The sequence below is a fragment of the Sitophilus oryzae genome, unplaced genomic scaffold (genome assembly GCF_002938485.1).
Source record: "Sitophilus oryzae breed Bouriz unplaced genomic scaffold, Soryzae_2.0 scaffold_1057_pilon_pilon, whole genome shotgun sequence".
NCBI lineage: Eukaryota > Metazoa > Arthropoda > Insecta > Coleoptera > Curculionidae > Sitophilus > Sitophilus oryzae.
Genome location: NW_022145679.1, coordinates 587,278 through 599,955, shown reverse-complemented (window position 1 = coordinate 599,955; position 12,678 = coordinate 587,278). Strand labels below are relative to the sequence as shown.

Sequence of the window (12,678 nt, the reverse complement as noted above, 5' to 3'; positions counted from 1 at the left end):
CGTCTACGCCGCAATCCAGCATTAGAAAGTCGCCTGGAAATGGTTCGGCTTGATATCACTTGGTGGTAAGTTCGTTGAAACTGAGATCGTAGCTCTCGAATTGAAACTGACCGATTTCTTCTGGCAAATTGAGCCAAGTAGCGATCTTGTCGTTCAGTCGTTACCCTTGTACTTCCCAACCTTGGACGAGTTCTTACATTTCCGGTGTCCATATACCGTTGTATAATTCGGCTTACAACACTTCGCACTAAATTTAAACGATCAGCAATTTGATGCCTGCTGAGACCTTCTTCATGCAAAGCGATAATTCGGGCCCTATCGAAGGCAGAAATTTCGTGCCCTGGCATTTTTGTCGCCTTTCACAACACTTACTACAAGATTGAACTCGAACTGAGAAACAAAATTTGACCGCAAATAGCAATATATATTCATCGATAAGGTTTTCTTTCATTGCTTTTATGATCTATTTTTTGTAGATACATATTAAGGTATTTGTACACATAGCCACAACAATATGCTATGCAAAGAAATAAATTTATCTGGGGGGTGCAAGACTTTTGCCGATGAGTGTACTTGTTATTTTATTTACTAGTATTTTTATTAATAATTTTAGTACACTAAGAGTTTTTTCCTCTTTCGTGTCCACCGAGAAGTATTCCCGGTATGTTTTTTTTTCAATTCTCGGCTAGGATTCCTAATCAAAATTAAATAAAAAGAAACAATGTAATATAACTTACCTTAATTGTCCATCAACAGTAGAGTGGCCAAATCTAAACGCTGCTGTAGCAAATTCATTAGTAATTGAGGGATTTATTGCTGGATTGTAGTCCAAAGAATATTCTTTTTCATACCCCAATCCAAGTCCGAATTCTCTGATTGCCTCTTCCCCTAAAATATTCAACAGATGCTAATTATACCAGGAAATATTTTATTATAAAAATAGTACAGTTATTCCGGTGGATAAAAAGTGCCGAGAATACCTATAAAAACAAACATATATCAAATTAAACTTTTTGCCTTTTATGCTACCACACGCCAAATATATCCTTTTTGATTGTTTTTATTGCCACAAGCCATATCCCACAATTTGTTTATTTGATTAAGGTAAAAAAATATGAACATAAAAGTTTTCTCTTTCGAAAAATTTATATATAATATTGAGAGTTTTCCAATTTATGCTATATTATTTTATCAAGAACTTTTTATAATTTTTGAATTAACAAAATATTTATAATTTTAATAAAATAAAATAAAAATTATCCATTTGTAATTTTAAATTTTAATTTATATTGCTAGAAAAGCAAATAAACTTTTGAGAAAAAATAACAATTTTCTAATACCTGTTAATTTCAATATTTTTTTTTTCATTTTTAGTGTTTATTAATAAAGATAATTTTTTTAAATTAATATAGTGGACCTAACTTTGGTGGATGATTCTACAGACAAAACCGGTATTCTTCCGGTAAACTATCCGGTATCCTTCCTAAATTTATTATCCGGCCGGATACCGAATAGCAACTCAATATCCGGCCGGATACCGGATATTCAAAAAGTAACATAAATAGCATGGAATAATGTACATAGAGTTTAAACTGCTTTTATTTAAAGCTGAAAATAACAGAAACTTCGAAAAAACAACTAAAAATATTCATTATTCACTTTAATGAAAAACAAAAATGAAAACTTCATATAGTGACATAAATAACTAATAATAAATGAAAAAAAAAACATAAAAAATACACTGATTCTTAAAATGTACTATCTTGTTCTTTTTCTTTTATCGAAGGAAATTTTAGAAAATTAATAGTCTAAATTAATAAGTCGCAAATTATGCTGAATAAAAACTAAACTTTCAGCGTTTGTCGGTAATAGGCGATTTCGCTTGTTTTATACAAACCAGGCAAACAACCTCTTACTAAAAACACTGCTGCAAGGAGCTAAAAGGTATATTTTCGCAAATTTCGTCAAATTGGGTTAGTGGTTTGCGTTATCCGACCACCAACTGTAAGGATCCCGGCTGTGATCAATTTGAACTGTTTTCAAGTAGTAGTCGATCTCGCTTGCAATTGGGGTTTTCTCTTGATCGCGACATTGACTATTATTTTTATCTGCGATTTCACTGAAACAATCGCGATGGCCGGATATCCAGCTGCCGCATCCGGCCTCTCAGCTCACCGAATATCCGGTATTCGGTATCCGCCCAAACAACTATCCGTTTCCTCACTAATAATAATAATATATTTTGTTTATTTTTAAGATCATTGGTTAACCGTTTTTCTTGAGATTTGGTACTACAAACATTTTAATGCCAAACCTACACACATTTTAATGCCAAATCGAATGGCGATAGTATAAAATTTCGTAACAACTCTGAATGGGCATTTTCCATTAGGGTAAAGAGTACTAAAAAGCATTTATTTCTTTGTTAGGCAAATTTCTATAACTGTAAAAATAACTTCTGACAAGCAGTGTCCGTTTAGGTTTAACGCAGAAGTGTTTACAAAAAATAACTATTTTATTTTGTAGATTTTCTTGCAGTGCACTGGCGAAATACCCATAGAGGATTTTTTTGGAGAGATGAATCCGCCACATAGGTATAGACATTTTTTAAAGAGTACTATGTGTACTTGTGGTACTTCTTTTATTGGTACAGAAATTTTCACACATGAATTAAGTAGCTTAGACTTTTTACGTAAAAAAGTTGCTCTTTGTTTAATTCGAAACGATGAATGGTTTTCAAAATATTTACGTTTAAAGATTACGTTGCTGCGATTTTAGTATAAGCAAGAAGTCATGACTTCACTAATACTAAAATCGATGCATCGTAACTTTTAAAGACAAATATCTTAAAAACCGTTTACCATTTGAAACAGTTGTTTGAAGTTTATTTGAAAAAAAAATCTAGCTTTTAATGTCATTTGTTAAAATTACGGTATTTAAAAAGATAAAAGAAGTACCACTAGTATTACTCTGTACTGAAATGGCAGGAATACCCTTTTATAGCAGTAACGCAATTTTACACTATCGCGATTCACTTTGGCAATAAAATATGTGTAAAAGTACTAAATTTTAAGAAAAACGGTTTACCCTTGGTCTTAAAAATAAACAAAACATGTTATTTTTATTTACCTTTTTTAAGGCTGTAACTTCCTAGGGAAGCATTTTTGGGCATAAGGAACTTCTTGTTTTATTTTTATCTGTTAAATCACCGATCGAATTTGGATACACTATTTCTTGACACTGTATATACGCAGTATCAATAAAGGATAGAATAAACTTGCTACATAACAAGTGATAAGAAAGTACCCAGTTATCTGAACCAGAGTTAAGCCCCAATATTCACTATGCTCCGATGCGTTTCGTCGATACGGTTCGCCATTGCTTTGATTTGATGCGCTAATTTGTCGATGCGATGGGTTGTGCTGCAGTTTGGCGAAATGTCGGTTTTTGGGCGAAAAATCAAAATAAATATCATACACATAATGGTCTAATTTCAAAACGAATTAACGAATCGCATTGACTAACGCATCGTGCATGGTCGCATCAAATGGACGCATTAGCGTATAGTGAATATAATATGCGGGTTTACATGTAGATGATTCTAAATCAATTAGCTATCTAATAAATAGGCTCTGACTGTTATAATTTGTTATAACTAACGTAGACAGACAGCTTTAACTTAAAAGACTTAAAAGACAATCATAGATGCGCATCAAATCGACGCATCAACGCATAGTGAGTATGCGGGTTTACATGTAAATGATTCTAAATCAATTAACGGTTAATAAATAGGATATGACTCTTATAATTTGTTATAACTAACGTAGACAGACAGCTTTAACTTAAAAGACTAAAAAATTATTAAGAAAATTAAAGCAGATAATTCAACATTATTAATTAATTAGTTATTTATTACCATGTGTCATATTTTACTCTCAGCTATGTTTTAGCTTCTCAAATCAACCACCTACTAGTTTTTTGTTAAATTAATTTAATTTTAGGTTAAGGAAGAGCTTAAGTCTTATTAAAAATTTTAAAATGGTAATGAACTCGTATACCGGATGCGTCTATAAAAAGTGGCTCACCCCCTATAACTTTTTTATTATTTCAGATAAAAAAATGATATTGGTATGTTGTTTAGAATGTTTAGGAGGGGAGTTAATCACCGCGACCTTATAGATCTATTGTGTGTTGAGATTGGTATGTTAGCATATGATATAAATTAGGATTGATTGACGGTATTCAATTGTTTTCGGTCGCTTCCTGTTTCACCGGAAATGAGTACAACTTTTGATTTTTAAATGGCACCCTCGGTATTTTTTTTATTTTATTAGATAGAAAATGACATTCTGAATCTAATGACATGTCATATGTCAACTTTTGACAGATTCGTTCAAAAACAAATTGTATTTTAAATTTCAAACTAGAGTGCCCAGGCTGTGTTAAAAACACTAACTTTTAATCAAGGAGCCTTGGAAAAATAGATTTGATCGTCTAATGTTATCAGTGTCTTGTCCTGACCGGTGAAAAGATGCCAAAATCTTATTTTTAATCATATCTCCATTTTTTCAATTGGAACGAGGGTGACTCATTAGCATATTTGGAAAAAGCATTTTTTACGAATAGATATATTATACAGACCGGACCACCGTAGTAGTAACATAGGCGGAACCGGACGAATTAACGTATACCCGTCCGCCGGATAAAAAGCAGTCGAAAAAATGCAATAAAATAAAAATAGGTCGATATGTGATAAGAATGTTTTAGAATTTGTATTTATTCGTGTTTTAATAGCCAAAACGAATACGTAGATTTTCGCGACAGTTCTCGTGTAAAATTTATTTTTTAAGTAAAATAATGGATGTTTATGAAGTTCGTGAGAAAATTCAAATTTTAAAATGGTATTTCCAAAATAGGTCTTATCGGGATCTACAAACAATTTTTCCACAAACTTTTGTAAACAGGCCAATTCCATCTTTATCTACTATATCAAGAGTTATTAATAATTTTGAAACACATGGGTGCGTGTCCCCACAAAAACTCAAAAAGCCTGATGTGTTGATTAATGAAAAACAGGAGTTAAAGCAAGTGTTCGTTTGTGCCAGAGCGGATCAAAATCCCACGTTTTCAAGTAATCAAATTGCTGAGGTGGTTGCTCTGCCCAGAATGCCCGAGAGGCTTTCCAAACTATTAGCCCTAATATGTTTAGCCAATGTCAGACGGGGATTTTACGACCGCCTAGGCTTCTGTCTAGCACAAGAAGGTGGTCTTTTCGAACACTTGTTATAACTTTTTTTTATTTAGGGTAATATTATAGTTTTTTTTGGGTTTATAGAATTTATTTATTTTTAGTTTTCGCTTGTAAACACATTCAAATAATAAATATTTAAGTATTTTATTTTAAATGTTACTTTAAGTGAAGGTAAACACTTAAAATGAAAATAATAAATACACGGCACTCCTCGCGTCATATTCCTAGTCTGTCACGACCGACCCGTCCAAGCACAACTGCAACTGCGTACTGCCTGACCAGTCGACTAGCCGGCAGTGACTCTCCAGTACGAACGCGAAACGGGTAAACGTAAATTCGTCCGGCAACTTGCTATGTTACTAGTAGCCTGGTCTTCTCTGTATAATAGGATGTCTATATATATAATAGACATTTCGAGTCAAATTGTCGTTATGAACCGCATATTACAATTTCAAATAAACCATATGCGAAGATCTTAAAAGTTGACATATAATATGATATGTCGTTCTATTCAGAGTGTCATTTTCTATCGAATAAAGTAAAAAAATACCGAAAGTGCCATTTAAAAATCAAAAGTTTTAGTCATATCCATTGAAACTGGAAGTGACCGAAAACAATTGAATATGTCAATCAATCCTAATTTATGTCATAACGTACCAAATCTGGATTTCTTATCTGTAAAAATAAACAAGTTATAGGAGTGAGCCACTTTTGCATGCAAGAGTCTTGCAAAAGGACCAAGATCAAGACTACCTATTAGACTACAAAACACAAACCAAGATCAAGGGAATCTTAGTCTTGCCTCATCATTAATGGTGTGAACTTTTTTGTCAATGTAAATAGTTTCTTTCTTTATTCTCTTTTAATTTGATACGCTAGTACTTACCTAGTACCGTAGGTAGGAACTCCTTGTAAATAATGACTTGCATTTCAGCTATAAGTATCTGCCTGGCTTCCAAAAACAGCTTTTCGTCGGTCCAAAGAGGATTAAGTGCTTGAAGACTACGTGCCAAGCGATTATGTTCCCTAAGGAACAACGTGTGCATCACTACTAATGTAACCATTTGATTAGTTCTGGTATCCCCTGCAAAAAATATAAACACAAAACATTAGTAGTAAGTTTTACATTGTAAGACAAACATTTTGTTTCTAATTGGTCATTAGAACATTTTTTTATATTTTAGAAATAACACTTCTAAAAGAAACAAGGGGTATAGTTTGTTAATTTTGGGGGTCTGGAGATAATATTATATATAGCGTGACTCACGCCTCCAAAAGAGTTATTATATTAGGGTTGTGATTTTCATTTCAATTTTTTACATAATATGGGGGCAATGGTAACAGTATTTTTGTCAACATATAGTGTGATTCAAATATATTTTATAACTAAATTATATTTTTAAATGGGAATATTTTTAAATGAAATACTATACCGTCTCAAAAATGGCCCACCCCTGTAACTTTTTTATTTTTTCAGATAAAAAAACGAGATTTTGTGTGTTTGTATATGACATAAATTAGGATTGATTGATGTATTCAATTGTTTTCGGCCATTTCCTGTTTCACCGGAAATGACTACAACTTTTAATTTTTAAATGGCATTCTCGGTATTTTTTTACTTTATTCGATAGAAATCACTCTGAATAGAATGACATATCTGATATGTCATATCATATGTCAAATTTTGACATTTTCTACAAAACCAAGTTAAAACACAAAATTGTATTTAAAATTTCAATCTAGAGTGTCATGGCTGTATTAAAAAAACTAATCAAGGAGCCTTAGAAAAATAGATTTGATCGTCTAATGTTTTTAGTGTCTTGTCCTGGCCAGTTAAAAGATGGCCAAATTTATGGTATTTTTAATCATATCTCAATTTTTCCAAATGGAACGCGGGTGGCTCATTAACATATTTGGGAAAAAGCATTTTTTTCACGAAGAATTTGGTACCACACATTTGGTATTGCGAGTCAAGTTGTCGTTATGAATAGCATGTTGCAATTTCAAATAACCCATATTTGAGAATGCCAAAAGTTAACATATATTATGTCATTCTATTCAGAGTGTCATTTTTGTCAGTGTTTTTTTTTTCGCTCTTTAATAGTAGGCGTTCATCATTAAAAGTGTCAAACCTATCTAATACAGTGTGGTGTCATATAATCATACAATAATTTATATGTCATTCTATTTGATACATCATTCTATTCAAAGTGTCATTTTCTATCGAATAGAGTAAAAAATACCTGTGGTGCCATTTAAAAATCAGAAGTTGTAGTCATTGTAGTCAAGAACTGAATAAGTCAATCAATCCTAATCAAAGACATTATAAAGATAGACCGAACATCTCATTCATAAATACTCGTTGGTAGTGTATCAAACATTCCAATGTGTCAAACAAGGACAGAAGAGACAGAGAAGTCTAAAATTCCCGACCCCGGCAACTAGGAGCATTTCGATTGTTCTAATGGCCAGTGGCGTATCGTTTTTTGGAACGAATTTAATTAGTAAAGTAAAAGTAAAATAATTAGTAAAATTTTTACTCTATATTAATATACTACATTAACACTTTTTCGTCAGATGAGTTTTGTTATAAGGTCTAATATAATAATACAATTAATATCCCACATATATTTATGTTGAAACGTTAGTAGTTTTCGAAAATCACTCCAACGTCGATTTTCAATTTAAACTTTCAGTTACTTCTATATAAACTTTCAGTTACTTTTGAATATTTACAGGGTGACTCAGGCTTCCGAAACAGTTCTATATTAGGTTTGTGGTTGGTGACTTTTCTTTCAATTTTGTTTTCAGAATATGGAGGCATTTAGGCACATTTTAGACATTTTTGTAAACATAGGTGGCCGGAACATATTTTCAAACTAGTTCAAAAGTTGTAGATATGCCATTAAATTTCCATTCCAGAAATACCTAGGGTTGCCACCTGTCCTTTTTGGAAAAGGACAGTCCTTTTTTGGAATAACTTGTCCTTTTGACTTTTTTTGACTTAAAAAGTCATTTTTATTTTCGTATTTTCCCTGAGAAAATTACCTACAGCAAACAGAAATATTCTTTTAGTCCAAATTTAATTAGAGATATTATAAAACTTATAAATAAATTTTTCTTGTTTAGAATAGGCAACATTATTTAGAACTTCCCGTTTAATCTGAAATGATAGTTTAGGTTTTAGTTTTACCTTTTTTGATCTTAAAAAGAACTTCAAAATTAGTAATTAGTAACGATTTAGTTAGTTCGCAATCGATAGCTTCCTGTGAAGTACTGTGTAATAGTTGTTTAATCTTGTATTATTAATAACTTCTTATACCTAAAATCAATATTTAATGAGAAAATTGTTTTTTTGAAAATATAAGACAAGATTTGACTCTTTCGCTCTTCTTCTTGTATTATGATGGCTCTGATACGAGGCGATTACCTTTTAGTCTCTCAGTAGAAGGCATTTATCATTAAAAGTATCAAATCTGTGTGCTACAGTATGGGATTTCTGTCGCATACTAATAAATATTACGTTTGCTTCATCTACGTTACAATCAAAGCTTGGTAGGGTTTGTATAAATAAACAAAATACAAGAAGCAAAAAAATATTAAGGCCTAACCCCTACATATATGCTTATTCTCAGCATTAAGTTCATCAGACTGAAGGGAACAGCCATTCGACGGCCGGTTTCGGAGATTTATCTCCATCGGCAGGCCGACTTTGCTGTAATCCTCAATCCGACAAACGAAAAGCAGAAAATAGCATTTGAGTACAAAACGTACTACTATGGCGAGTGCTAGATGGCGAGAGCAGCTAGTAGTAATAGGTAAAAAGCTTTTTTGGAGGCCTGGGTCACTCTGTATATAGGTATGTATAAAACTAGTAGCCTAAGAATTATTTACAGTTCGTCCCATTCTAAAAAAAAGGTAAACACACCGTACAAATAACTCTAGGAAGAGGTATTTGTACAGTGGTAAAAAATTGTCTAAGGCCGAAGGGGCAGATAAAATGTAAAAAAGGTCGGGTAACGCCTTTGTTTATTTGTTGAGCAAAATTCCTTTAGAATATCGTATATAATGACCAAAAATGACACAATTTTAAGAAAAAAAATGTCACTTTCTGGCTTATAATTAAATTTCAAATGCAACGTTTATATTCAAATTTGTTATGATCTACCACAGTTAGGTACTAATTGAGACGAATTATAATTCAATTACCGGCTACTACGTTCTTGTTTTAATATATTAATTACAAATATAATTAGAAATTATTTTGATTGTGAGAGGCTCCCTTGTGGGACGCCTATGTACAATGACGACGGAAATATAAAAATGTGAAAACAATACCCACCTGTGAAAAGACAAATTCGGGTAATTTGAGCTTATTTTTTCACACACTTGACACTGTCGTACCATATTGAATTCGCAGATTCAAAAGTACATTAAACAAAAACAAAAACCACCGAAAAACACTGAAAAGTTCACTTTCGTCTTGATTCCGACTTCAAACACACTGCAAGCTAAACGTAGTACGCTATAACGGATCAAGGGCCGTCGCGAGGGGTGGTGGGACGGACGGCTCATTTCATTCTGGAAGACGAGCAGCGACGTTGCCAATAGTTCTAGACGTTTCAGCACATTAAACAGTAAACATGTCCTTTAATAGTAACGCATATATCCTCTGGTTAATAACATATTATTACGCATGCTTCTTTAAAAATAAACTATTAATTTAATTACGAAATTGAAATTTATTGATATCCGGTAAAGGTTTTAAAGTCAACTTTTCTGTAAATCAAACTGAGTAGATAGGCGCAAATTTGAGATGTGGCAATGTCGCCTTCTATCTCAGTTGGTTTTTACAGTACGTAGTCAACCTCCGATTGTTTGATCGGGTTAAAATGTCTCATGTGATATCTGTTCTTACTAAATCTATGATCCTAATTTATGTCATATACTAGCATACCACATCTCGTTTTTTTTATCTGAAAAAATAAAAAAAGTTATAGTGGTGAGCTACTTTTGAGACGCACCCGGTATTCCTAGTATTCCATTTAAAAGAATACAACTTTAATTTGAAAATATGTTTGAATCACCCTGTATGTTGACAAAAATATTTTTAAAATGTGCGATACTCTTGTCCCCATATTATGTAATATTGAAATGGAATTCACAAACCAAAAACCTAATATAGAGCGTTTTCGCAAGCCTGGGTCACTCTGTAGCAACACTTTGTTGTCTGTTGACCTTTCTTACGATAGACAGACTTTACTTGAAGTAAAACATGTTTTTCTCTGGCTTTTATTAAGCCTGTCAGTATAGTTTACAACAATATTTTACAGACGAAAATGCCGTATATCAGTATATTAGAAAATATAGACTTTAATATTCTTTCTCATGCTACACTATAAAATATTTCTCTTTTATTAGTAATTTTCGCTTTATAATGTTAATAATAGTGTTCTTAAAATACTAATAGACTATAAATCGGAAACTCCTGTATTTTTATATAAATACTTATAAAGAATCATATCCTTGTCACAAACATAGAATATGCTGTCAATTTTCAGTCTAAGTAAGTTATTTTATTCGCTTATAAATACAACATTTAATAAGACCTTTTCTTTCAGAACATCTAAAGTATCTAAAGTAGTAGTGGGAACTATCGAATGAATACTATCGAAACATTCGATAGTTGCAATTCATTCGAATAATTCGATAGCTAGTAAAAAAACATTCGTTGAAAACTATTCGAATAAAAATTATCGAATAGATGCGTCATCTGCCTTGGAATATGGTATTCTAGTAATTCGGCAGCAAAAACCATTCATTTATAAAATTCATTCATTTATGAAATTCATTTATTCATTAGGATCGATTATAATAAAATATTAACTGGATTTTAGTTGTCGCCCGGCGACGTAGATTTCTTTCCGAGAAACCCGACAGCGGTCGGTGGCAATGCTATGAAAGAAGCCGGCATCTTTGATTTTTTGCGGAGTCATATAAAGATAAGGACAGATTATTTTTTTATTGAGGTGCTAGTATTTACAAAGAAAATACATTATGAAGGGCGCTGTTGCCATATATTGGTATTAGTTGATATTAGCAAAGAATATTATTGTTTGGCTTTAGTTAGTTAGGGATAGTATGTCTATATATTTTGCATTTTTTTTATTAATATTCTGTTGTTACACTGCAATAATACTTGTTATTTTGGATGTAGGAAAATGATTTTTAATGTTTTTAAGCAAAGACTGGTTTAATAAAAAAAATAATAACAGTAATAATTTGTTATACCTATTAACAACAAAATTTGAAATAATTTAATATAAACATTTTTTTTACGTAGTACCAAAATATAAACAACAAATTAGATGTCAAAATTATTTATATTAGATCCTATTTAAAAATAATATAGTCTTTAAATTTTTTGGCAATGTTGGTTTATTAAATAATAATAATTGCAGAACTAATTTGTTATATTAACATCAAACTTTAAAATCATGAAATATAAACATTTATTAATTTTCTAAGCACGCAGTGTAATGGAAGGAAAATATAAATAAAAAAAAAAAAAATAGAAATCAAAATTATTTATATTAGGTACTTTATATTACTATTTAAAAATAATATTTACTTTTACTGGCATTTACTTTAAAAAATAAATGAAATATTTCTTCGCAAAAAACTACATGTAAGAGAATTAGCATAAACAAAATACAAACATCGTTAACTTTTTTTAAATTGGCACGTGTAAAACTTTCAATTTAATTTTCACACCCCATAGTTTGAGTTCGATAACCATTTACTTAACCACATTACTTAAATATGATTATTAAGTTCAACTAATTCATATTATTAAAACATCTAAAATACAAATATGTACTTTTAAAATTAATTCTAAGTTCATCTCATCTCTCTTAAAATTGCTACTTCTCAAAATTTCCCATTAAAAAATAGACCATATATACCATATAAAAGAAAATAATTGAAAGATCGGGCTACGGAAAATCACACAAATTTTTCGAAAAATTTTGACACCTGCACACGCACACAATCGTCAATTAAAAAACTACTATTTTAGTATTTTAAATATTTTAATAAACGCAAAAATAGCACAGTATTTATAAGGTGAAGTTATAAAAATTTGAAGAACTAATAATGCACTGACGTACACAAAATCAAACGAATACTAAATTTCATTTATCAAAACCATTCGATAGTCGTGGCTCAACGATAACCATTTAGTTGTACGGCGAGGTTGTCACATATGCTTTAGTATACAAATGAATGAATGATTTTATTCGAATAAAACCATTCGATAGTTGAAATCATTCATTCAGTAACCATTCGATAGTCTAATTCATTCGATAGTTCCCATCGCTAATCTAAAGTACTTAAGTGAAATAATAGTAGTACTATTTTGCACTAAA

General features: G+C 31.3%; 1 protein-coding gene across 1 annotated transcript in view; it reads right to left on the bottom strand.

The window, feature by feature from the left end:
• Nucleotides 1-12,678, bottom strand: part of LOC115875504 (chorion peroxidase-like) — a 66,916-nt gene that overhangs the window by 42,151 nt on the left and 12,087 nt on the right. The window contains exons 7-8 of the mRNA XM_030890982.1: nucleotides 6,138-6,335; nucleotides 738-888 (exon numbers count right to left, since the gene is read on the bottom strand). Of these exons, the coding sequence (XP_030746842.1) occupies nucleotides 738-888; nucleotides 6,138-6,335 (349 nt within the window). The remainder of the gene's footprint in view (nucleotides 1-737; nucleotides 889-6,137; nucleotides 6,336-12,678) is intronic.